Source organism: Sebastes fasciatus, chromosome 23, assembly GCF_043250625.1.
Source record: "Sebastes fasciatus isolate fSebFas1 chromosome 23, fSebFas1.pri, whole genome shotgun sequence".
NCBI classification, from domain to species: Eukaryota; Metazoa; Chordata; class Actinopteri; order Perciformes; family Sebastidae; genus Sebastes; species Sebastes fasciatus.
The window spans coordinates 1742802-1770573 of record NC_133817.1 but is presented as its reverse complement, the minus strand read 5'-3'; the positions used below and the strand labels follow the sequence as shown (position 1 = coordinate 1770573).

Sequence of the window (27772 nt, the reverse complement as noted above, 5' to 3'; positions counted from 1 at the left end):
AAAATTTGCAAAATCCTTTATTACAACATTAAGTGAAATTCTTATGAAATGAGTAAAATCCTTCATTAGAAATAAAGTAGTAAAAGTAAAATCCTCAATTATAAATTTGCGTAAATTTGTTAAGTACAATATCAAGACAATTCCTAGAGTACAAAATTCAATAAATTCCTTAAATGCAAAAGTAAAATTCATAGAAATTAAGCACATTCTTTAAGTGCGAAATTAAGTAAACTCCTTATGTACAAAAATTAGCCAAATTCTACTGAAATAAAATAAAGTAAAATTCTTATATAATAAAAAAATCCTTAATTAAAGAAATTAAGTAAAATTCTTAAAAAATAAGTAAATTACTTAATTATAAAAAAGATCAAATCCTATATTACAGCATTAAGTGAAATTCTTATGAAATTAGCAAAATCCTTCATTTGAAAAAAAGTAATAAAAGTAAAATCCTCAATTAGAAATTTGTGTAAATTTGTTAAGTACAACATCAACAAAATTCCCAAAGTACAAAATTTGGTAAATTCCTTAAATACAAAAGTAAAATTCATAGAAATTAAGCACATTCTTTAAGTGCAAAATTAAGTAAACACCTTATTTACAGAATTTAGCCAAATTCTACTGAAATAAAATTAAGTAAAATACTTATGTAATAAGAAAATTCCTTAATTAAAACAATTAAGTAAAATTCTTAAAAAAATAAGTAAATTACTTAATAATAAAAATCATCAAATCCTTTATTACAACATTAAGTGAAATTCTTATGAAATAAGCAAAAAGTAAAATCTTCAATTACAAATGTTCCTTATGTACAAAATTAAGCTAAATTCTAATGAAATACTAAAATTCCTTCATCACACTATAAGATGTTAATACTCTTATATTTTTGCTCCCAATGGTATTATTATGGTTATTTTATAAGCTAAATGTGGTCCTGCTCACAACAATAAATGAGCCATGTGAACCACAAGGGAGCGCTAAAGTGAGCTCATAAAGTTCATGTGTCACTAACCAGATGAAACTGATGTGAAAACAGCCTCTGGTTTTTAATCCTCTACTTTGTTTGCTGGCTACATGACTTTGATTCATTCATTCATTATAGATATTGTTGAATCACAAACACCAACAGATTGTCAACGTGGCAGCAGATGTGCTTCACCAACCCTGGATGTGCTCCAGATCTACAGATCCAACAGTCGGTGGCTCTGTGACATGTTTTTACTCTGATCTCAGGATTTCATTCTTCAATTGTCTTCAGATTTGACAGGTAATACAGACTTTAGAGGATATATATCAATGTTCTACATTTATCTTAATTTAATATAAAGCATTGTTCCCGATCGGCCTGGGTCGGACTCCGGTATTCCTGCTTTCAAGTCTAGTTTTCAATGACACTTTATGTTTGTGAGGTGTTTTTAGAGATTTACATCTTCAGGAGGAACCAATGGGCTACAAGAGACTAACACATTGTTGGTTTTCATGTTGAGAGTGAAACAAATGATAGTATATGATGTAATAGAATAGAAGCAGCCTTCTTGTTTAAAGGGAACATGCGTCTAAAATGAGCTGCTGCTGGGTTGTGTGTTATAAATCCATCTGGATGTGAGATGAGCTCCTTGGAGGTGCTACTCTGCTCCCTGAGCTCCTTCCTCTTCAGCTGCAGGAACACCCAGGTTATAATAATCCGGCTCAGCCTTCTCCCGTCTGCTCGGCCTCTGCCCCCTCTTGCCCTGGAGACACATGACAGCACACAGATGTGACTTCCTGCATCACTCCTCTCTCTTCACTTCAATAAACACAGACTGAGTGCTTCATGTCAGTCAGCGGTCTGAACAACAGACGTGTGTCAGTACCTTATAGTAGAAGTAAAGGCCAATGTTCGCCAACAGCAGAATCAGCGGCAGGACGATCGCTCTGATGATGAAAGGCCTTAGATCTGATCAAACACATGGACAGTCATCACATCACATCACATGACATCATGAGTCCAACAGCTCCCATTAAACACAAACTGTAGTGACCTGAAATCTAAAAGCACTTCTTCAATCCTCTTTATGTGAATCCAGGCTCTGAGGACGGAGACTGTTCTTTGTTGGACAGATTAGAAAGTCCTCTGAGATTAATCTGTAGAAATACAACTGACGTGACTTTAGTGAGACTTTGATATGTTTACAACCAAACATGCTCCGTCCTCCAGCAGACTGTTTGCTGTTGACATTCATCCACTTTGTACAAGTGTGGTTACTATATGACATGTGGAACACAATGACAGCAGTCACAGTGTCATTCCACAAACAACAACATGCACAGACTTATTATGACTGAACATGTCATAACCCTTAAAGTACTTTGATGAAGTACTACTAGTACTACTTAAATGAAGTACTACTAGTACTACATCTCTCTCTGTAATCGGTTGTGAGCAGACGTCCTAAAGTGACGTCATCTCCACGTAGAATAAACCTCTAACTTTTATTCATGTTTTAATCGCTATGATCTCTGAAGGCTCCGACAAAATTCATCAAACTTCTTAAATACAAAGATAGGAAAATTATAATGAAATAAAAAAAATTCCTTCATTACAAATTAAGTAAAATCCTTAATTATAAAAAATAAGCAAAATTCATAATGACAAAATTATGTAAATTCCTTAATTACAAAATTAAGTTAAATTCTTATGAAAAAAGAAAATATTAAAATACAAAATTAAGTAAACTTCTTATGAAATAAGAAAAGTCCTTAATTATTAAAATAAGCCCAATCCTTGATTACAGAATGAAAGCTTCTCTGTTGTCAGCTGATCATTTCCACATTTTCCAAACCTGCATGTAAACAGTCAGCTTACCTGCGACGGTGAGAGAGATCAGACGGCTCTCAGAGAAGAAGTCGTGAGAAAAAACATAGACGTGATAAACACATCTGTAGCTTCCTTGGTGGGCGGGCTCTGCAGCAGGAAACAGGAAGTGGGCGGAGTGATTGGCAGCTGGCTGGGTGTAGTTGAGTGCTGAGGTGGAGGAGGTGAAGGTGAGATGGAAGGAGCCTCCTGGGTACTGTGGCTGGACGGAGCAGCTGATGGTGAAGGTGGAGCCCCTGAGCACGTGAAACCCCTGCTGCTGGGCCTCGGAGACCCGGTCCACGGAGGAGGACCCAGAGATGTTGGGCTGAAGCAGCAGGTCTGTAAACACAAAGAGATGATTGGCTGAGAGCCGGAGCACGTTCAGTCTGAAAACAGCGTGCACTGGTTTGCTACGGTTTCTGGGTTGAACGGCGTGTTTCCTGGAAATGGTGCACAACAGGCTTTGAGGTGCGTTTCCTCTCATTTGGTGGGTGTGTCAGAGGTGTTACCCAATCAGCCGCGACGTGCACGAACCCCGCCGTATTATAAAGGCAGTGCATTCGCGTAGCACAACAGAGTGTTCAATGCACCGCCGTTTACGTTTAAACGTTTATCTGTAACTGTTATTTAGGATAGTCAGAACTGAATTACAGATATCTCTAACTATCATTTGAACTCATTTGGAGGTTATAGATTACTGGAATAAGAACTGACTAGTCAGAATGTAGTTATAGACATCTGCAACGCTGTTTAGACTAGTCATAACTCTAATTCTATACATCTGTAATTACATTTAGACTAGTCATAACTCTAATTCTATATGTCTGTAATTACATTTAGACTAGTACGATCAAAACTACTTTTACCATTCATGTGTATGGGGTTTCTCATTACAGATATCCACAACTGAATTATGACTAGTCGTAACTCCAGTTTCAGATATCTACAATTTAATTCTGACTGGTCATAATGAGGTTTGAGATATCTGTAACTGTTATTTAGGATAGTCAGAACTGAATTACAGATATCTCTAAATGTCGTTTTGACTAGTCACAATGAGGTTATAGATATCTGGAATAAGAACTCTGACTAGTCACAATGTGATTACGACTAGTCAGAATGTAGTTGTAGATATCTCTAATGTTAATTCTTGATAGTTAAGCTGAGCTATTAAATGTTAAAACAGCTCTCCATACACTTCTCTACACTTTAGGATGTCATTGTCCTGGATAACTTTACAGTTCAGTCCAATGGAAACCACCGACTGTCACTGTGACGGAGGAAGGAACATACTGGAAACATTACTGTCATAGATGATGTCATAGATGATGTCACTGATGGGCTTACCTGAGCAGGTGAGATTCATGATGGAGTTAGAGGAACCTGATGTTGCACACTCCCTCAGAGCAGATCCAGACTGAACACAGTCAGACCTGATCTCCCACACAGATCTGTCTGAGGACTCCTCTCTCTGTTCTACAGAAACAGCAGAGCCACAGTCCAAGTCTCTGCAGGCAGCTGCTGCTTCCTTCAGGGTCCACTCAGAGTCACTCACTGGTCTCCAGTCTCCCTGTTTCAGCTCCAGTGTTCCTGCACAGCGACTGTCTCCTCCCACCAACCTGACAGGCTCTGAACAGAAACAAGAGAGTCGTCAGTAAAAGAATAAAGTGAGTTTCATTAGAACAGAAATGAACCAGATCAGAGCTGCAGCTCCTCTTCTACCTGAGCAGGTGAGTCCAACAGCTTTGCCAGGTGAGCAGGTGTTTCTCTCTGAGCCTGAGCTTCTACAGTCCAGGAGAGCAGACTCAGTTCCTCCACACTGGAACTCTTTGGTCCACATTGAAGCCTCCACGTCTCCATAGAGCGCCCCCTGGAGGACTGAAGGAGCCCCACAGCCAAGCTCCCTACAGACCACCTCTGCATCCTGCTGGTCAAAGTCAGCTTCACACACTGAGGACCACCACTGGTTAGAGGGGTTAGTCTTCACCTCCAGTCTGCCTGAGCACAGACTAGTCCCATTCACCAGCCTGACAGAGTCTGGAGAGATGATAGAAGATGAAATAGAGAGAGATAAAAGACACCAGACACTCAATAAAAAGATGTCATGAAACAACAATTCAGTGATTCCAACTGGAGGAGTTCAGAGCGGTCCCTGCCATCGATTATCTAGCAGCACACAGCCTCTTCTCAAGCCTCAGGGCCCTATTTTAACCTTTACATGATATTTGAGCAGATAATTAGTAAATAATGTTTATAATAAAGTAGTCTTAGATAGATTTTGAGGTAAATATTGGGGTAATTTGGCAGTAATTCCAAAGAAATATCAAATAGGTTACTTGCTTATTATCACCTAATCACCATGAGAGTTGAGGAGCTGTAAAATGAAGTGTTAGCCAACGTAGTGCTATGATGTTGGATGTTACAGGGACTGTGATAAATGTTAATTGCATTAAAAGTAACTTTTTTTACTCAGATTTTATGCATATGATGTTGTGTTCTTTATACTATGACAGTTTTCCTAAAATTAAATTAAAAAAGAATTACAATATATGGTGATATACTGAATGGTAACCCCTGTATCATGATACGCATCATATCACCAGATTCTTTCCAATACACAGCCCTGATGTAATAGAATAAATCCAGCCTTCTGGTTTAAAGGGAACATTCATATAAAATGAGCTGCTGGTGGGTGAATATAGAATTTAGTTAAAATAACACACAAATTGATGAAATAGAAATGTGAACAGAGACACCTGTGACGTATCAAAGAGGCCACATGTCATATTTAATTGATGTGGCTTTAAAATGACGGCTCCGAGGAGAGGAGGGCTCATTCTGTTAAAAGCCTGTTGCCTCAACTCCTCTCTCCTCGCGTCTCTTCCTCGCCTCCTCAGCTCACATCTCTGGTGGGCGGGACTAAGACGTGAGGAGAGGAGGCGAGGAAAGGAATGGAGGATGTAGGAACTGTGAAATGGAAAAGGCCACCAGACAGACAGGTGTGTCCTGTCAGGTGAAGCTCAGCAGTCTGTGGAGAGTTTGAAGCTTTCAGAAACAAGCCCACTTCTATGGCAAACTGTTTAAACATTTAATAGCTGGACAGGAGATTCATCAGAGATATCTGCAGCGCTGTTTAGACTAGTCATAACTCTAATTCTATATGTCTGTAATTACATTTAGACTAGTCGTAACTCTAATTCTATATGTCTGTAATTACATTTAGACTAATCATAACTCTAATTCTAGATATCTGTAATTACATTTAGACTAGTACAATCAAAACTACTTTTACCATTCATGTGTATGGGGTTTCTCATTACGGATATCCACAACTGAATTATGACTAGTCGTAACTCCAGTTTCAGATATCTACAATTTAATTCTGACTGGTCATAATGAGGTTTGAGATATCTGTAACTGTTATTGAGGATAGTCAGAACTGAATTACAGATATCTCTAAATGTAGTTTTGACTAGTCACAATGAGGTTATAGACATCTGGAATAAGAACTCTGACTAGTCACAATGTGATTACGACTAGTCAGAATGTAGTTGTAGATATCTCTAATGTTGATTCTTGATAGTTAAGCTGAGCTATTAAATGTTAAAACAGCTCTCCATACACTTCTCTACACTTTAGGATGTCATTGTCCTGGATAACTTTACAGTTCAGTCCAATGGAAACCACCGACTGTCACTGTGACGGAGGAAGGAACATACTGGAAACATTACTGTCATAGATGATGTCATAGATGATGTCACTGATGGGCTTACCTGAGCAGGTGAGATTCATGATGGAGTTAGAGGAACCTGATGTTGCACACTCCCTCAGAGCAGATCCAGACTGAACACAGTCAGACCAGATCCTCCACACAGATCTCTCTGAGGACTCCTCTCTCTCTTCTACAGAAACAGCAGAGCCACAGTCCAAGTCTCTGCAGGCAGCAGCTGCATCCTTCAGGGTCCAGTCAGAGTAATAGCCCTCCACTGGTCTCCAGTCTCCTTGTTTCAGCTCCAGTGTTCCTGCACAGCGACTGTCTCCTCCCACCAACCTGACAGGCTCTGAACAGAAACAAGAGAGTCGTCAGTAAAAGAATAAAGTGAGTTTCATTAGAACAGAAATGAACCAGATCAGAGCTGCAGCTCCTCTTCTACCTGAGCAGGTGAGTCCAACAGCTTTGCCAGGTGAGCAGGTGTTTCTATCTGAGCCTGAGCTTCTACAGTCCAGGAGAGCAGACTCAGTTCCTCCACACTGGAACTCTTTGGTCCACATTGAAGCCTCCACGTCTCCATAGAGCGCCCCCTGGAGGACTGAAGGAGCCCCACAGCCAAGCTCCCTACAGACCACCTCTGCATCCTGCTGGTCAAAGTCAGCTTCACACACTGAGGACCACCACTGGTTAGAGGGGTTAGTCTTCACCTCCAGTCTGCCTGAGCACAGTCTAGTCCCATTCACCACCCTGACAGAGTCTGGAGAGATGATAGAAGATGAAATAGAGAGAGATAAAAGACACCAGACACTCAATAAAAAGATGTCATTAACAACAATTCAGTGATTCCAACTGGAGGAGTTCAGAGCGGTCCCTGCCATCGATTATCTAGCAGCACACAGCCTCTTCTCAAGCCTCAGGGCCCTATTTTAACCTTTACATGATATTTGAGCAGATAATTACTAAATAATGTTTATAATAAAGTAGTCTTAGATAGATTTTGAGGTAAATATTGGGGTAATTTGGCAGTAATTCCAAAGAAATATCAAATAGGTTACTTGCTTATTATCACCTAATCACCATGGACGTTGAGGAGCTGTAAAATGAAGTGTTAGCCAACGTAGTGCTATGATGTTGGATGTTACAGGGACTGTGATAAATGTTAATTGCATTAAAAGTAACTTTTTTTAATCAGATTTTATGCATATGATGTTGTGTTCTTTATACTATGACAGTTTTCCTAAAATTAAATTAAAAAAGAATTACAATATATGGTGATATACTGAATGATAACCCCTGTATCATGATACGCATCGTATCACCAGATTCTTTCCAATACACAGCCCTGATGTAATAGAATAAATCCAGCCTTCTGGTTTAAAGGGAACATTCATATAAAATGAGCTGCTGGTGGGTGAATATAGAATTTAGTTAAAATAACACACAAATTGATGAAATAGAAATGTGAACAGAGACACCTGTGACGTATCAAAGAGGCCACATGTCATATTTAATTGATGTGGCTTTAAAATGACGGCTCTGAGGAGAGGAGGTCTCATTTTGTTAAAAGCCTGTTGCCTCAACTCCTCTCTCCTCGCGTCTCTTCCTCGCCTCCTCAGCTCACATCTCTGGTGGGCGTGACTAAGACGTGAGGAGAGGAGGCGAGGAAAGGAATGGAGGATGTAGGAACTGTGAAATGGAAAAGGCCTCCAGACAGACAGGTGTGTCCTGTCAGGTGAAGCTCAGCAGTCTGTGGAGAGTTTGAAGCTTTCAGAAACAAGCCCACTTCTATGGCAAACTGTTTCAACATTTAATAGCTGGACAGGAGATTCATCAGAGATATCTGCAACGCTGTTTAGACTAGTCATAACTCTAATTCTATACATCTGTAATTACATTTAGACTAGTCGTAACTCTAATTCTATATGTCTGTAATTACATTTAGACTAGTCATAACTCTAATTCTAGATATCTGTAATTACATTTAGACTAGTACGATCAAAACTACTTTTACCATTCATGTGTATGGGGTTTCTCATTACAGATATCTACAATTTAATTCTGACTGGTCATAATGAGGTTTGAGATATCTGTAACTGTTATTTAGGATAGTCAGAACTGAATTACAGATATCTCTAAATGTAGTTTTGACTAGTCACAATGAGGTTATATATATCTGGAATAAGAACTCTGACTAGTCACAATGTGATTACGACTAGTCAGAATGTAGTTGTAGATATCTCTAATGTTAATTCTTGATAGTCAAGCTGAGCTATTAAATGTTAAAACAGCTCTCCATACACTTCTCTACACTTTAGGATGTCATTGTCCTGGATAACTTTACAGTTCAGTCCAATGGAAACCACCGACTGTCACTGTGACGGAGGAAGGAACATACTGGAAACATTACTGTCATAGATGATGTCATAGATGATGTCACTGATGGGCTTACCTGAGCAGGTGAGATTCATGATGGAGTTAGAGGAACCTGATGTTGCACACTCCCTCAGAGCAGATCCAGACTGAACACAGTCAGGCATGATCCACAACACAGATCTCCATGAGGACTCCTCTCTCTGTTCTACAGAAACAGCAGAGCCACAGTCCAAGTCTCTGCAGGCAGCTGCTGCTGCCTTCAGGGTCCAGACAGAGTCACGGTCACTCACTGATCTCCAGTCTCCCTGATGTTTCAGCTCCAGTGTTCCTGCACAGCGACTGTCTCCTCCCACCAACCTGACATCATCAGGCTCTGAACAGAAACAAGAGAGTCGTCAGTAAAAGAATAAAGTGAGTTTCATTAGAACAGAAATGAACCAGATCAGAGCTGCAGCTCCTCTTCTACCTGAGCAGGTGAGTCCAACAGCTTTGCCAGGTGAGCAGGTGTTTCTCTCTGAGCCTGAGCTTCTACAGTCCAGGAGAGCAGACTCAGTTCCTCCACACTGGAACTCTTTGGTCCACATTGAAGCCTCCACGTCTCCATAGAGCGCCCCCTGGAGGACTGAAGGAGCCCCACAGCCAAGCTCCCTACAGACCACCTCTGCATCCTGCTGGTCAAAGTCAGCTTCACACACTGAGGACCACCACTGGTTAGAGGGGTTAGTCTTCACCTCCAGTCTGCCTGAGCACAGACTAGTCCCATTCACCAGCCTGACAGAGTCTGGAGAGATGATAGAAGATGAAATAGAGAGAGATAAAAGACACCAGACACTCAATAAAAAGATGTCATTAACAACAATTCAGTGATTCCAACTGGAGGAGTTCAGAGCGGTCCCTGCCATCGATTATCTAGCAGCACACAGCCTCTTCTCAAGCCTCAGGGCCCTATTTTAACCTTTACATGATATTTGAGCAGATAATTAGTAAATAATGTTTATAATAAAGTAGTCTTAGATAGATTTTGAGGTAAATATTGGGGTAATTTGGCAGTAATTCCAAAGAAATATCAAATAGGTTATTTGCTTATTTGCTAATTATCACCTAATCACCATGAGAGTTGCGGAGCTGTAAAATGAAGTGTTAGCCAACGTAGTGCTATGATGTTGGATGTTACAGGGACTGTGATAAATGTTAATTGCATAAAAAAATAACTTTTTTTATTCAGATTTTATGCATATGATGTTGTGTTCTTTATACTATGACAGTTTTCCTAAAATTAAATTAAAAGAATTACAATATATGGTGATATACTGAATGGTAACCCCTGTATCATGATACGCATCGTATCACCAGATTCTTTCCAATACACAGCCCTGATGTAATAGAATAAATCCAGCCTTCTGGTTTAAAGGGAACATTCATATAAAATGAGCTGCTGGTGGGTGAATATAGAATTTAGTTAAAATAACACACAAATTGATGAAATAGAAATGTGAACAGAGACACCTGTGACGTATCAAAGAGGCCACATGTCATATTTAATTGATGTGGCTTTAAAATGACGGCTCTGAGGAGAGGAGGGCTCATTTTGTTAAAAGCCTGTTGCCTCAACTCCTCTCTCCTCGCGTCTCTTCCTCGCCTCCTCAGCTCACATCTCTGGTGGGCGGGACTAAGACGTGAGGAGAGGAGGCGAGGAAAGGAATGGAGGATGTAGGAACTGTGAAATGGAAAAGGCCTCCAGACAGACAGGTGTGTCCTGTCAGGTGAAGCTCAGCAGTCTGTGGAGAGTTTGAAGCTTTCAGAAACAAGCCCACTTCTATGGCAAACTGTTTCAACATTTAATAGCTGGACAGAAGATTCATCAGAGATATCTGCAACGCTGTTTAGACTAGTCATAACTCTAATTCTATACATCTGTAATTACATTTAGACTAGTCATAACTCTAATTCTAGATATCTGTAATTACATTTAGACTAGTACGATCAAAACTATTTTTACCATTCATGTGTATGGGGTTTCTCATTACAGATATCCACAACTGAATTATGACTAGTCGTAACTCCAGTTTCAGATATCTACAATTTAATTCTGACTGGTCATAATGAGGTTTGAGATATCTGTAACTGTTATTTAGGATAGTCAGAACTGAATTACAGATATCTCTAAATGTAGTTTTGACTAGTCACAATGAGGTTATATATATCTGGAATAAGAACTCTGACTAGTCACAATGAGGTTATAGATATCTGGAATAAGAACTCTGACTAGTCACAATGAGGTTACGACTAGTCAGAATGTAGTTGTAGATATCTCTAATGTTAATTCTTGATAGTTAAGCTGAGCTATTAAATGTTAAAACAGCTCTCCATACACTTCTCTACACTTTAGGATGTCATTGTCCTGGATAACTTTACAGTTCAGTCCAATGGAAACCACCGACTGTCACTGTGACGGAGGAAGGAACATACTGGAGACATTACTGTCATAGATGATGTCATAGACGATGTCACTGATGGGCTTACCTGAGCAGGTGAGATTCATGATGGAGTTAGAGGAATATGATGTTGCACACTCCCTCAGAGCAGATCCAGACTGAACACAGTCAGACCAGATCCACCACAAAGATCTCTCTGAGGACTCCTTTCTCTCTTCTACAGAAACAGCAGAGCCACAGTCCAAGTCTCTGCAGGCAGCAGCTGTTTTCTTCAGGGTCCAGCTAGAGTAACGGCCCCTCACTGGTCTCCAGTCTCCCTGATGTTTCAGCTCCAGTGTTCCTGCACAGCGACTGTCTCCTCCCACCAACCTGACAGGCTCTGAACAGAAACAAGAGAGTCGTCAGTAAAAGAATAAAGTGAGTTTCATTAGAACAGAAATGAACCAGATCAGAGCTGCAGCTCCTCTTCTACCTGAGCAGGTGAGTCCAACAGCTTTGCCAGGTGAGCAGGTGTTTCTCTCTGAGCCTGAGCTTCTACAGTCCAGGAGAGCAGACTCAGTTCCTCCACACTGGAACTCTTTGGTCCACATTGAAGCCTCCACGTCTCCATAGAGCGCCCCCTGGAGGACTGAAGGAGCCCCACAGCCAAGCTCCCTACAGACCACCTCTGCATCCTGCTGGTCAAAGTCAGCTTCACACACTGAGGACCACCACTGGTTAGAGGGGTTAGTCTTCACCTCCAGTCTGCCTGAGCACAGACTAGTCCCATTCACCAGCCTGACAGAGTCTGGAGAGATGATAGAAGATGAAATAGAGAGAGATAAAAGACACCAGACACTCAATAAAAAGATGTCATTAACAACAATTCAGTGATTCCAACTGGAGGAGTTCAGAGCGGTCCCTGCCATCGATTATCTAGCAGCACACAGCCTCTTCTCAAGCCTCAGGGCCCTATTTTAACCTTTACATGATATTTGAGCAGATAATTAGTAAATAATGTTTATAATAAAGTAGTTGTAGATAGATTTTGAGGTAAATATTGGGGTAATTTGGCAGTAATTCCAAAGAAATATCAAATAGGTTACTTGCTTATTATCACCTAATCACCATGGAAGTTGAGGAGCTGTAAAATGAAGTGTTAGCCAACGTAGTGCTATGATGTTGGATGTTACAGGGACTGTGATAAATGCTAATTGCATTAAAAGTAACTTTTTTTAATCAGATTTTATGCATATGATGTTGTGTTCTTTATACTAAGACAGTTTTCCTAAAATTAAATTAAAAAAGAATTACAATATATGGTGATATACTGAATGGTAACCCCTGTATCATGATACGTATCGTATCACCAGATTCTTTCCAATACACAGCCCTGATGTAATAGAATAAATCCAGCCTTCTGGTTTAAAGGGAACATTCATATAAAATGAGCTGCTGCTGGGTGAATATAGAATTTAGTTAAAATAACACACAAATTGATGAAATAGAAATGTGAACAGAGACACCTGTGACGTATCAAAGAGGCCACATGTCATATTTAATTGATGTGGCTTTAAAATGACGGCTCTGAGGAGAGGAGGTCTCATTTTGTTAAAAGCCTGTTGCCTCAACTCCTCTCTCCTCGCGTCTCTTCCTCGCCTCCTCAGCTCACATCTCTGGTGGGCGGGACTAAGACGTGAGGAGAGGAGGCGAGGAAAGGAATGGAGGATGTAGGAACTGTGAAATGGGAAAGGCCTCCAGACAGACAGGTGTGTCCTGTCAGGTGAAGCTCAGCAGTCTGTGGAGAGTTTGAAGCTTTCAGAAACAAGCCCACTTCTATGGCAAACTGTTTCAACATTTAATAGCTGGACAGGAGATTCATCAGAGATATCTGCAACGCTGTTTAGACTAGTCATAACTCTAATTATATATGTCTGTAATTACATTTAGACTAGTCATAACTCTAATTCTATACATCTGTAATTACATTTAGACTAGTACGATTAAAACTACTTTTACCATTCATGTGTATGGGGTTTCTCATTACAGATATCCACAACTGAATTATGACTAGTCGTAACTCCAGTTTCAGATATCTACAATTTAATTCTGACTAGTCATAATGAGGTTTGAGATATCTGTAACTGTTATTTAGGATAGTCAGAACTGAATTACAGATATCTCTAAATGTAGTTTTGACTAGTCACAATGAGGTTATAGATATCTGGAATAAGAACTCTGACTAGTCACAATGTGATTACGACTAGTCAGAATGTAGTTGTAGATATCTCTAATGTTAATTCTTGATAGTCAAGCTGATTTATTAAATGTTAAAACAGCTCTCCATACACTTCTCTACACTTTAGGATGTCATTGTCCTGGATAACTTTACAGTTCAGTCCAATGGAAACCACCGACTGTCACTGTGACGGAGGAAGGAACATACTGGAAACATTACTGTCATAGATGATGTCATAGATGATGTCACTGATGGGCTTACCTGAGCAGGTGAGATTCATGATGGAGTTAGAGGAACCTGATGTTGCACACTCCCTCAGAGCAGATCCAGACTGAACACAGTCAGACCAGATCCTCCACACAGATCTGTCTGAGGACTCCTCTCTCTCTTCTACAGAAACAGCAGAGCCACAGTCCAAGTCTCTGCAGGCAGCAGCTGCATCCTTCAGGGTCCAGTCAGAGTAATAGCCCCTCACTGGTCTCCAGTCTCCCTGATGTTTCAGCTCCAGTGTTCCTGCACAGCGACTGTCTCCTCCCACCAACCTGACATCATCAGGCTCTGAACAGAAACAAGAGAGTCGTCAGTAAAAGAGGTGAATTTAAGAAAAGATTAAACTGAGACTTGACTTTATTTCTTTATTTCTCTTTTTGTATTTACCTGTTGAGTTGTGATTTTCTTCAGCCTGGAGTCCTGTAGAAACACAAATATGTATTGTTTTAAGTATATTTGTGGAGACGTGACGGAGCCGCTGGCGCGGTGCCTTGAGACCGGCCGTCGGTCATGTGAGATAAAAGCTGTTAATATGTCACTTTATTTAGTTTTAATATGCCATGTAGCGACCCTGCAGGACTAACATAGGAGAGACACTTGGGGAGTTCATGGGGGGGAGATGTTGCCCTAGTTAAGCTGGATAGGTCAGGTTCATTAAGAGGGGAGGGGCAGCAGGAGCACGCCACGTATGTTACGGAGTTTAGCTGATTAGCTAGTTTATGCTACCAGCCTTTTGTTGTTTTGGGCACTCTTCCAACCCCGGGGTTAGCCTGTATCATAGGGTAATAAAACCCGGTTCTCCGGTTAAACTTCAGCCACCTTGTCCTCATCATTTAGCTAGCTAGCCGTGCTACGGAGCCGCGAGCGCTACAGTGGTGTCAGAAGGGGGATTCCCCGCCCCCACTCCCCGCACTACAGCTGGCTACCACCGCTAGCTACCGCCGGAGGAACGGGATGGCTGAACAGATGGAAAAGTCGGACTTCTACGCCCCGGAAACACCAATGAGAGAGCCAACAGATGATGGCCCGGTTGTAAGGAGAAAAGTGGTGAAGATAACTCACTCACCTCGCTACACTGCTGACTGACGTCCCTGCTGTGATGGAAAACAGTCCGTTCCAGTTGGCCGCAAATCCCGGACCATGCTCTGGAGGAGCAAATGTAAACAATGCAGCCGCATGCAGACCGCGCATCGGCCAATCAGAAAGCGATGACGTCACCACTCTGACGGCTCCCGAAGGTAAAAGAGGTGGCCAACCAAAGTCTATCCCAGAGTTAGAGAAAGACATTACAGCTACAATTGAGGAAGGCTTTATGCAGAGAATGAGCACTGCAATGGAGCGTGCTTTTGGACATTTCCTGAATAATTCTAGAGGCAGCCTTATGTCCAGGATGGGAGGAGAACCAAAGAGTCGTGTGACTAGTCCTCTCGAGTCAGAGAGCCATGCTAACCCGGCTAACACAAATAATGCATATGTGGGCACCAACCAAGCCCGTACCAAAACTGTCAGAGCCAAGGATGAGTATACTACTGTTGCTAACATCCGTGACGCTAATGTTCCTGTTGACGTTCCGGGTTCAAAAACTACCCAACCTCCCGGTGAGGGCGCCACTGTGGATACCCACCCTGTGGGGAGACTTGGCAAGTGTAGCTCCCTTACCTCGGCTTCAGTTACTTCGCCTGCTGCCGTCAACCAGCCAGTTGACCTGATACCTGCTCTGACTACTGCGCTTACTACGGCCTTGATGAGTGTTAAAGAAATGGCCCCGGCCCCATCCCTCAGAGACAGCCTCCTGAGCGTTGGGCGCTATGATGGACTCACTTCATGGGAGACGTACTGGGCTCAATTCTGTCTTCTAGCAACAGCCAATGGCTGGTCCCCTGAAAAGAGAGCTGTCCATTTAATCTCGGCATTAGAGGGTGAGGCTAGGAAAGTACTGCTGGATGTGACTGTGGCCGACCTGGAGAACCCACAAGCTATATCTAGGGCCCTGGAGAGACGCTTTGGGAACACCACCCCCGCAGTTGTGATGCGGCAGAGGTTCAACGAACGAGTGCGGGCACCTGGAGAAAAGCTGGGAGTGTTTGCGGCAGAGCTGCGCTACCTCGCCCAAAGAGGATTCCCTGATTTTGATGATGCAACACGCTTGGTGCTAACCAAGGAGGCATTCATTCGTGGCCTTCTACCCCTCCCATTACGGCAACAGATCCGGCTGGCTGACCCTCAGACCCTGGAAGCAGCTCTAGAGAAAGCACTGGCAGTGGAAGACATCCTCATAGAGGGTTTCGAGCCTCACCCCAGACAGGTGTCGACACGCCCCAAGACTCAAGCCTTTCAGCTTCCTGGACCAACCTCCGTGCCGATGGGCCCAGGACGCCCACCAATGTCACCAGAAGATCGACGGAGCCAAATCTGCTGGAGGTGCAACCAGGGAGGCCACTCACGGCGCTTTTGTCCAGTCCCTGATTCCGCCTTGGGTGCATCGGCGCCGGGAAACGCTCGAGGCTCGGTTTAGAGGGGAGCGACCCGAGCCACCCTTCACTCCCCACAGGTTATGACACTCAACCGGTGATAAAAGCGCTCCACCTCCCTGTCACTCACGCCCTTTTCCCCCCTAACACATCCAACACTGATGGCTGCCGAGTACCCGCCTTGGTTAATGGTCGGTTGACTCACGCCCTGCTCGACACAGGCTCGACTGCAACTCTCCTTCACCCTGATCTCCTGCCGACTGGAACTCAGCCCCAAGCCACCAATCTTCCGCTAATTACAGTCACCGGGGGAGAAGCTCCCATGCTGGGGAGGTGTGAAGCACAGATACAATTGGGGGCCTATTCAGTCTGCCAGCCAGTCTGGGTCGCCGAAGTTAAAGAGGACTGTTTAATTGGACTAGACTTTCTGCGTAGTGCAAAGGCAGTACCGGACTTCAACAAACGGACCATTACGTTCCCGGACGGGACGTCCATCCCCTTTCTGAACGATTCCCTCATTCCTGAAATGACTGAGAAGGTAGTTGGGGACGACGGAATGGAATGGGACCCACCATGTTCTCCTGAACCTCCTCAGTGGGAGGCCCCTTTCACAGAAAGCCTTTTGCCACTGTCCGAAGACAACCTCACAACCACAGACACAGCGGTTCACACCAAGCCACATTTACCTGCAGTCGTACAGGCCGCAACTGTGGCCCCCATGTCTGAGAAAGAGTCAGTGGCCATTACGACTGTCAAAGACCTGTGGGAGAAGAATCGTGAGGGTCTGCACTCGGAGCAGCAGCATAGGCTCTGGAACCTCCTTCATGAGTATCGACACAGTTTCTCCACCAACCCAAACGATGTGGGTCGCACACACTTGGTACAGCACTCCATCAATACTGGGGATGCACAGCCAATCCGCCAGCGGCCTAGGCGACTTCCCTATGCCCGCCAAGCTGCAGCGAACCAGATGCTACAAGAGATGAAGGATGCTGGCATTATCGAGCCATCAGAAAGTCCGTGGGTGTCACCAGTCGTTATGGCCCCTAGGAAGGATGGGAAATTGAGGTTTTGTGTCGACTTCCGACCCCTGAATGACAAAACAGTGAAAGACTCCTATCCACTGCCGCGGATAGACGAGTCTCTGGACTATGTGGCTGGCTCAGCATGGTTTTCGTCGTTGGACCTCCGGAGTGGATATTGGCAGGTGGCCATGGCTCCAGAGGACAAGGCCAAGACCGCCTTTACCATGGGACGTGGCCTGTGGCAGTTCACCACCATGCCGTTCGGGCTGTGCAACGCGCCAGCAACATTCGAGAGGCTGATGGAAAAGGTCCTTGTTGGTGTGCCCCCCGAGCGCTGCCTCGTCTACCTCGATGATCTCCTTGTCCATGGGCCCAGTTTTGATGCTGCACTCGAGAGCCTAGGAGAGGTACTGGAGCGGATCAAGTGTGCGGGCCTGAAGCTTCATCCCGGGAAGTGCCGCCTTCTGCAGCGGGAGGTCTCCTTTCTGGGTCACAGAGTCAGTGGAGCTGGCATTATGACAGAGCCTGACAAGGTGGCGGCTGTCCGAGACTGGCCTACCCCCACTGATGTCCACCGGCTGAGATCCTTCTTAGGATTAGCGTCCTACTACAGGCGGTTTGTGGCTGGATTCTCTACTGTGGCTGCGCCCATGTTCAACTTACTGCGCAAGGACACACCCTACAAGTGGGGACCAGATCAGGATGCGGCCTTCCACCAGCTGAAGCAGGCCTTATGTAAAGACCCGGTGCTGGTTGCACCCGACCCAGAGCTGCCATTTATCCTTGACACAGATGCCAGCGACACGGGCCTTGGCGCTGTACTCTCGCAGCTGACCCCGGAGGGCGAGCGTGTTGTTGCTTACCATAGCCGCACCCTCGATAAGCCAGAGAAGAACTACTGTGTCACTCGCAGAGAACTGTTAGTGGTGATTGACGCAGTGAACCATTTCAAACACATCCTCTGTGGTCTTCCGTTCACCATCCGTACGGATCACGCTGCCTTGAAGTGGCTCATGTCATTCAAAGAGCCGGAAGGGCAAGTAGCCAGATGGATCGAACAACTCCAGGCCTTTCAGTTCACCATACAGCACAGAGCTGGTGAAAGCCACACAAATGCAGACAGTCTCTCCCGTCGACCGTGTGCCCCGGGCTGTCACCACTGCAACCAGGCCGAAGAACGTGAAGCGGCAAACCTACACACTGGAAAGGTGATCTGTCGGGCTCTGTTACCCGACAATGAGAGAGGGTGGAGAGAACTGCAGCTCGAGGACCCTGATCTTGAAATGGTCATAACGTGGCTGGAGAAAGACATCCGGCCACCCTGGGATGATGTGGTTGCCCAGTCTGCCACTGTCAGAGGACTCTGGTCTCAATGGCCTGGAGTGGAACTGCAGGAAGGAGTCCTGAAGAGGTGCTGGCGTGAGCCCGCCACCGGAGAGCCACGATGGCAAGTGGTTGTACCCAAAAATCTCTGCAAGGGAGTTCTTTAGATGCATCATGGATCCCCTGGAGTTGGTCACTTTGGAGTGACAAAGACATTGAGACGGCTGAGACAGACATTCTATTGGGGCCAGAGCAGGAGGGATGTTGAGGACTACTGCCGCCGCTGCGATGCCTGTACTGCCCGTAAAGGCCCCCAAGGTCAGTCTCGCGCACCCTTACAGCAGCATCGTGTAGGGGCACCAATGGACAGAGTGGCAGTCGATGTGTTGGGACCACTACCCCGTACCAGTAGAGGGAACCGGTACGTGCTCGTCGCCATTGACTACTTTACAAAGTGGCCCGAAGCCTACCCCCTTCCTGACCAAGAGGCGACGACCGTGGCTGAGGCCTTGGTGCAAGGAATGTTCAGCCGCTTTGGAACGCCCTCACTGCTCCACTCGGACCAAGGGCGGAACTTTGAATCACAGGTGTTCACTGCGATGTGTAGCCAGCTCGGCATCCAGAAGACAAGGACCACCCCGCTTCATCCACAAAGCGACGGATTAGTGGAACGGTTCATGCGGACCTTGAGTGCCCAGCTGGCCCTCACCACTGCCCCAGACCAGGGTGATTGGGACCTACAGATACCCCTCATCCTCATGGCATGCCGCAGTGCAGTCCAGGAATCCACCGGCTGTACTCCTGCATTGTTGATGTTGGGCAGGGAGCTAAGAACGCCACCCGAGCTGGCCTATGGTCGACCGCCCGATGCACCGGACGCCATGGCTGGGCCAGAATATGCCAGCCAGTTACAGGGCCGATTGGAAACGGCCCACAGCTTTGCCCGGCATCAATTACAACAGGCCGGGGTCCGTCAAAAACGCGGCTATGACGCCCATGTCAAAGGTCAGGACTTCCAGGCTGGGGACCTTGCCTGGGTGTATGGACCCAAGAGAGTGAAGGGCCGCTGCCCCAAGTTGGACAGTGCATGGATTGGTCCCTGCTACGTGGTCGAGAGAGTGGGGCAGGTTGTCTATCGTGTCAAACTGGCACCCAGAGGACGCACAGTGGTACTGCACCGGGACAGGATGGCACCGTACCGGGGAGACCAGCAGCCAGCCTTCCCAGGGACACCTACCAGAGCGCAAGCCAGGCCACCTCGCCGCCGGAGAGACCCACCCATGCAGCAGCAGGATGTTCTTCAAGAAGAAGTGGTGACACCGCTTGGTGCCGTAGTGCCAAGGAATGCCTCTGCCACACCCAGAGCTCCTCTGGGGGATCATGGAGTCCGGAGGTCGCAGAGGGAACGGCGATTGCCAGGTCGCTTTCAAGACTTTGCTCTTCCTCGGGGACGAGGAATTAGAGGGGGGGGGGCCATGTAGCGACCCTGCAGGACTAACATAAGAGAGACACTTGGGGAGTTCATGGGGGGGAGATGTTGCCCTAGTTAAGCTGGATAGGTCAGGTTCATTAAGAGGGGAGGGCGCAGAGAGAGCAAAGGAGTGTGGGAGAAGGAGGAGGGGCAGAAGAAGAAAGGCAGCAGGAGCACGCCACGTATGTTACGGAGTTTAGCTGATTAGCTAGTTTAGGCTACCACCCTTTTGTTGTTTTGGGCACTCTTCCAACCCCGGGGTTAGCCTGTATCATAGGGTAATAAAACCCGGTTCTCCGGTTAAACTTCAGCCACCTTGTCCTCATCATTTAGCTAGCTAGCCAGCCGTGCTACGGAGCCGCGAGCGCTACAGTACTAATGCGAGAAAGTAAACTTAGATTCCCAATATGTGTTCAGTTTATCCAAATAACGGCTGTTTGGAAATGTCTTGCAACGGTTTTGGAGGTGTGACGGAGCCGCTGACAGGGTGCCTTGAGACCGGCCCGGCCGTCAGTCATGTGACACGTTTTGCTTGAGTATACTTCAGTGTTTACAGTCTGCAAACTTAATCCTTCATTTAGTCGGCAGTACGCAGAACAATAAGTGAATCTTTCAGTATTTCACGATTGTGGATTCAGTACATAGCGGTGCTAATTTCAGGATCTACTCCAGTCCGCTGAGCACTAATAAAGGCGGTGTGGTAAATTATGTCATGAAAGCAGAATAAAGTGTGTATAAGATTATTATTTATTATTTAAAAAAGTTATATCAAAGAATGTAAACACAAAGGCAAACGGTAACATTTATTCATGCTAAACTTGCAAATAAACACATTTTACTAAAAAGTGTTTAGTATTTCTCAATTCTCAGTGACTTCAAGAATAACAAGTTGAAGTTATAAAAAAAATTAAAATGCTGCATGTTATATAAATAATTTGTTATTTATGGCCAGTTGCCTTTTTATTTCTCAGAAACTTGCCAATTTCACAAATAAATTGTGCACAAAACAACACTGCAAAACTGGTATTTTGTGTGATTCTTCAACTAATCACACAATAATGCTTGTCACAACTTTGACTTGATGTGTATTATCCATCAGTAGCAATATCTAGGTTGTTTTATAGAAAAAAAATACAAAAAATTGTCCCATTTGCATCACGTGACGGACACGGGTGTTGTAGTACCGCCGTTTGGCCACTACAAACCAACGACGGTACGTTTTTTTTTACAATTTTCGTATGCTATTTCATTATTAAATTCACTTTGATTCACCATCAATTTTCATAAAACTGCCAATATTCAGTCTTTCTAGTTCATTGCGCTGGTTAGCATTATAGCGAGGCTAATGTTAGCGTTTAGCAGACGCCTGGAACGTCTGGAAGGGTATAGCCAAACAGAGGCAGAGTAGGGGCGGGCATACTGAGTCGGCACGCCCAGCGAGTCATGAAATCTCCCATAGAAATATATACATAGATGCTGCATTGGACGCTTCAGCCCATTGCAGCGATACGTCAACGTGGGCACCATATTGGACCAGGCAAGACTGGCCTGTAACCCTGTACTAGGGAACGGGGGAGCTGCCGTTTTTCTGGATAAAAAGCACTATAACGTCTACATTCCTCAACCGATTTCAACAAGTCGGTAAGCCAATTGGACAGAGGCTATATTGTTAACATCTTTATGTTTGGGGAGCTGGACTTTGACTATGTTGGTGCCTTGGCCTCCAGGAACTAGCCCTGTAGCTTTCAGCCTCCTTGCCCAAGGCACTTTGTAGATATGGCCTCTGTCCACTCGGCATACCCGAGGCCCTGCAGTATGGTATGGGAAGTGGACAAATCAAGTCCACTTCCCATACCTTACTGCAGAGCTTCAGGTATGCCGAGTGGACCTTGTCCAATGGCAATACCTCGGCCAATCGTAGCGACTTGGAATTGGATTTCTGTCTCTCAGAGTGTTTTGAGCCATTTTATCAAATTTCTCTGATTTACTTCAAACTTGGCACACGGGAAGCTCCGCCTGCAGGAAAGGAAAAAATCAATGGTTTTGGAAATATAAACACCGAAAATGTCAATATTAATGTATTGCCAGTGGACACGTTGACCTTTCTTGACCTTTAACCAATTAAGGCCATATTTTGGGCGTCGTCCGATGGCAATACCCGAGTGATTAAGGTATTGCCTTTGGACAACCCCGTCCAATGGCAATACCCAAAGAGCCTGCCATCTGGTGGACAGATGAAGGGTTGCGCTGAGAGCGCAGACAATTCGGAAAAACTTTGTAATATCATAACTCCGCGGGGGAAAGGGCCAGAGCTCCAGTTTTCGGCCCATGGAGCGAGGCTTCTGTATGTAGACATATCCAGGGGGAGTTGCTTGATTAAATGCCATGAAATCCTGCTGATTTTGCCAAGTCTCAGTTAGGCAGAGAAAGTTGATTTTCCTGCCAATGATGATATCATGGATGAGGAGTGCTTTATTGTTAATTTAGCGAGCATTCTGCAGCATAAATGTTGCACTGTTGTTAGTGAATGCTGGGGAATTTAGAGCCCTTTCCCTGATTTTTAGGACCCCGTCTATGTACGTATGTCTGTATACATGTCTATGTATATATGTCTCTATATATACGTATATATATATATATACGTATATATATATATATATATATGTCTATGTATACATGTCTTTATATATATATGTCTATATATATGTCTATTATATACATGTCTGAGTATACATGTATATATATATATATATATATATACACTCACCGGCCACTTTATTAGGCACACCTGTTCAATTGCTTGTTAACACAAATAGCTAATCAGCCAATCACATGGCAGCAACTCAATGCATTACGTCATCTAGACGTGGTGAAGACGACTTGCTGAAGTTCAAACCGAGCATCAGAATGGGGAAGAAAGGGGATTTAAGTGACTTTGAACGTGGCATGGTTGTTGGTGCCAGACGGGCTGGTCTGAGTATTAAACTGCTGATCTACTGGGATTTTCACGCACAACCATCTCTAGGGTTTACAGAGAATGGTCCCAACAAGAGAACAGATCCAGTGAGCGGCAGTTGTGTGGACGAAAATGCCTTGTTGATGTCAGAGGAGAATGGGCAGAGTGGTTGGAGATGATAGAAAGGCAACAGTAACTCAAATAACCACTCGTTACAACCAAGGTATGCAGAATACCATCTCTGAACGCACAACACGTCAAACCTTGAAGCAGATGAAGACCACCCGGTACTAGCACCGGCCACTTTATTAGGTACACATTGTACCTAATAAAGTGGCCGGTGAGTGTATATATATATATATATATATATGTCTATATATACATGTCAATGTATATATATCTATGTATACATGTCTAAGTATGCATGTCTATATATATGTCTTTTATATATATGTTTGAGTATACATGTCTATATATATATCTATATATATATCTATGTCTATATATACATGTCGATGTATACATGTCTATATACACAGTATATGTCTATGTACACATATCTATGTACACATGTCTATGTATATATATGTATATATGTATATATACATACATATATACATATATATATATATGGTCTCTCCTGTTTTGGTCCTCAGTGATGAATACGTTGGGTTTCCTGTTGCTGCTCCACAATAAAAGTCCACTGTGTTTGTCCAGTTGAGGTGTTTTAATGTGAAGCAGCAGCAGCAGGAATTGTTGTGTTAGCATTAGCAGTAAATGAATGCAGCTCAGATACGGCTGTAGGAGAGTAAACAGGAGACAGTGAGGCTGATATCAATCAGAGCAGCTTACAAACAGCATCACTGATAACGTGCTGCATCGTTTCCTCTCAATGTGTCATGAGTCTGAATCTATGGCAGACTCAGTCACTAACCATGAAGCCCACCGCCCAGAGAGATCATTACTGAGTACACATACGGCTCCACTGACTACAGCAATAACAACTGACTAAAGATAGAATCAAACACTTGGTTTGATTTATACATTTCTACTTCATTATGAAAATTAGTACAATATTCTGGATAATATCTGTCATTGTTTTGTGTTGATTGATTTACAATAATAAATATATACATACATTTGCATAAAGCAGCATATTTGTCCACTCCCATGTTGATAAGAGTATTAAATACCTGACAAATCTCCCTTTAAGGTTCATTTTGAACGGATATAAAAATGTGTGATTAATCATGATTAACTATTTTAATTGATTGACAGCCCTAGTATGTATGTATTCATTTTATTAACATTTCAATGTATTTATTTATCTTTGCATTTATTTTCTATTTATTTTAAATTAATAAATTAATTTATACATTATTAAATTGTATTTATTTATTTTCCCTTTGCATTTTCTTCCTTATTTATTTCCCCCAACTTATATATTTCTGTATTCTTTTCTTTATATATTTCTAATTCATTATGAAAATTAGTACAATATTCTGGATAATATCTGTCATTGTTTTGTGTTGATTGATTTGCAATAATAAATATATACATACATTTGCATAAAGCAGGATATTTGTCCACTCCCATGTTGATAAGAGTATTAAATACCTGACAAATCTCCCTTTAAGGTTCATTTAGAACAGACATAAAAATGTGTGATTAAAACTAAATAACCATGAATGTTTTTTTGGACAGAGCCATGCTAGGTGTTTCCCCCTGTTTCCACTCTTTATGCTAAGCTAAGCTAACCATGTCCTGATGCCAAATGTTGAACTCTGCCTTTAATATTCTATATCAGCACTTTTCTTATTGCATTCAACACACACACACACACACACACACACACACACACACACACACACACACACACACACACACACACACACACACACACACGTTTTCCTCCCTTGTGGGGTCCACCCTTTCCAGCGGTTCTACACCTCTGTAAAAAACATCAGGCCAGATCATCTTCTCCAGTGACGTCTAATCGTTCAGCTGAGGTGACCTCTTATCAGTTGATAAAAACCCGTTGATTTAAACAAACTTCAGGCAACTTGGAAGCATCAAAATATCAGCGATCAGTTAACAGGAAATCCAGAAATCATGACGCTTAATGTCAGTAAAATGCACGCAGCGCGTTCCCGTTCTCTCTGTGACAGTTTAACCCAGACTACTGGCTTCAGGGCCAGATCCGGCCCCAGAAATAATTTTATAAGGCCGCCGTTATAATAACAATAATAATGAATTTTATTCATATAGAACACTTATAGCGCACTTTATGCTTCACATAAACGTTAAAACAATCATAATACAACCTTAAAACAATTTACACAAAAGAACCATTAAGTGTTGAAATAGGATAAATAAAATAAAGACTGAATATTTAAGAGACCCAAGTTTAAAACACAGATATATAAAAATGTGTGAGTAATCATGATTAACTATTTTAATTGATTGACAGCCGTAGTATTTATGTATTCATTTCATTAACATTTAAATTTATTTATTTATTTTCTATTTATTTTAAATTAATAAATTAATTTATAAATTATTAAATTGTATTTATTTATTTATTTTCCCTTTGCAATTTCTTCCCTATTTATTTCCACAAACTTATTTATTTCTGTTTTCTTTTCTTTATACATTTCTACTTCATAATGAAAATAAGTACAATATTCTGGACAATATCTGTCATTGTTTTGTGTTGTTAATTGATTTACAATAATATATACACTCACCGGCCACTTTATTAGGTACACCTTGCTAGTACCGGGTGGTCTTCATCTGCTTCAAGGTTGGACGTGTTGTGCGTTCAGAGATGGTATTCTGCATACCTTGGTTGTAACGAGTGGTTATTTGAGTTACTGTTGCCTTTCTATCATCTCCAACCACTCTGCCCATTCTCCTCTGACCTCTGACATCAACAAGGCATTTCCGTCCACACAACTGCCGCTCACTGGATCTGTTCTCTTGTTGGGACCATTCTCTGTAAACCCTAGAGATGGTTGTGCGTGAAAATCCCAGTAGATCAGCAGTTTAATACTCAGACCAGCCCGTCTGGCACCAACAACCATGCCACGTTCAAAGTCACTTAAATCCCCTTTCTTCCCCATTCTGATGCTCGGTTTGAACTTCAGCAAGTCGTCTTCACCACGTCTAGATGACGTAATGCATTGAGTTGCTGCCATGTGATTGGCTGATTAGCTATTTGTGTTAACAAGCAATTGAACAGGTGTGCCTAATAAAGTGGCCGGTGAGTGTATATATATACATATATATACATATGTATATATAAATAAATGTGCACAATTTGTCCACTCCCATGTTGATAAGAGGATTAAATACTTGACAAATCTCCCTTTAAGGTTCACTTTGAACGGATATAAAAATGTTTGATTAATTTGTGATTAATCCAGATGAACTATTTTAATCGATTGACAGCCCTAATTATAACTTTAATGTGTACGGTTTTACAGCATCCATGTTCCCTTTTAGTCTTTTCTTCCTTTGAGTGTGTAGGTGATGTGATGTGATGTGATGTGATGTGATGTGATGTGATGTGATGTGATGTGATGTGATGTGATGTGATGTGATGTGATGTGATGTGATGTGATGTGATGTGATGTGATGTGATGTGATCTGATGTGATGTGATGTGATGTGATGTGATGTGATGTGATGTGATGTGATGTGATGTGATGTGATGTGATGTGATGTGATGTGATGTGATGTGATGTGATGTGATGTGATGTGATGTGATGTGTGTGATGTGATGTGATGTGATGTGTGTGGGGGTGATCAGCGTCGGCCCGCCCGATACGCTGAATATGCAGCTGCGTAGGGCCACACAAATCCTTTTTTTCCTTTAAATTAGGGCTGTCAAGCATTTAAATATTTAATCATGATTAATCACAAACTAATCACACATTTTTTATCCGTTCAAAATGAACCTTAAAGGGAGATTTGTCAAGTATTTAATACTCTTACCAACATGGGAGTGGACAAATATGCTGCTTTATGCAAATGTATGAATATATTTATTATTGGAAATCACATCTTACTAATACATACTGCTAGTATAGTATGAGGTTGTACTGCTAGTATAGTATGAGGTTGTACTGCTAGTATAGTATGAGGTTGTACTGCTAGTATAGTATGAGGTTGTACTGCTAGTATAGTATGAGGTTGTATTACTAGTATAGTATGAGGTTGTACTGCTAGTATAGTATGAGGTTGTATTACTAGTATAGTATGAGGTTGTATTACTAGTATAGTATGAGGTTGTACTGCTAGTATAGTATGAGGTTGTACTGCTAGTATAGTATGAGGTTGTACTGCTAGTATAGTATGAGGTTGTACTGCTAGTATAGTATGAGGTTGTATTACTAGTATAGTATAATATGAGGGTGTGTGTGTGATCAGGTGGTTCACTGATTTAAAGATCAATATAAAGGTGTGAATAAGAACACATGATGTGTAAAGCAGAGTCCTACCTGAGCTCCACAGCAGCAGCAGCAGCAGCACCAACAGGTGATCCATGATGTCCAGGTAGACCGTCTCTCTGCTCTGTGTGTGCTGTCCTCATTGGAAGAGCTGCAGCTTCACTCATCATTTACTCTTCTTTAGTTTTACACATGATATTTATCCTCCTCTGAGCTGCGTGTCTGAGGAACT

General features: G+C 43.0%; 1 protein-coding gene across 1 annotated transcript; it reads right to left on the bottom strand.

The window, feature by feature from the left end:
* LOC141762209 (scavenger receptor cysteine-rich type 1 protein M160-like) lies at window positions 1-27772 on the bottom strand. Its single transcript, XM_074626197.1, has 14 exons — window positions 27592-27772; window positions 14232-14264; window positions 13836-14132; window positions 11829-12143; window positions 11445-11735; window positions 9388-9702; window positions 8998-9294; window positions 6991-7305; window positions 6610-6897; window positions 4559-4873; window positions 4184-4465; window positions 2846-3175; window positions 1854-1936; window positions 1-1730 (listed from the first exon to the last, which is right to left on the bottom strand). The coding sequence occupies exons 1-14, from the start codon at window positions 27635-27637 to the stop codon at window positions 1626-1628; spliced, it is 3312 nt and encodes a 1103-aa protein (XP_074482298.1). The 5' UTR covers window positions 27638-27772; the 3' UTR covers window positions 1-1625.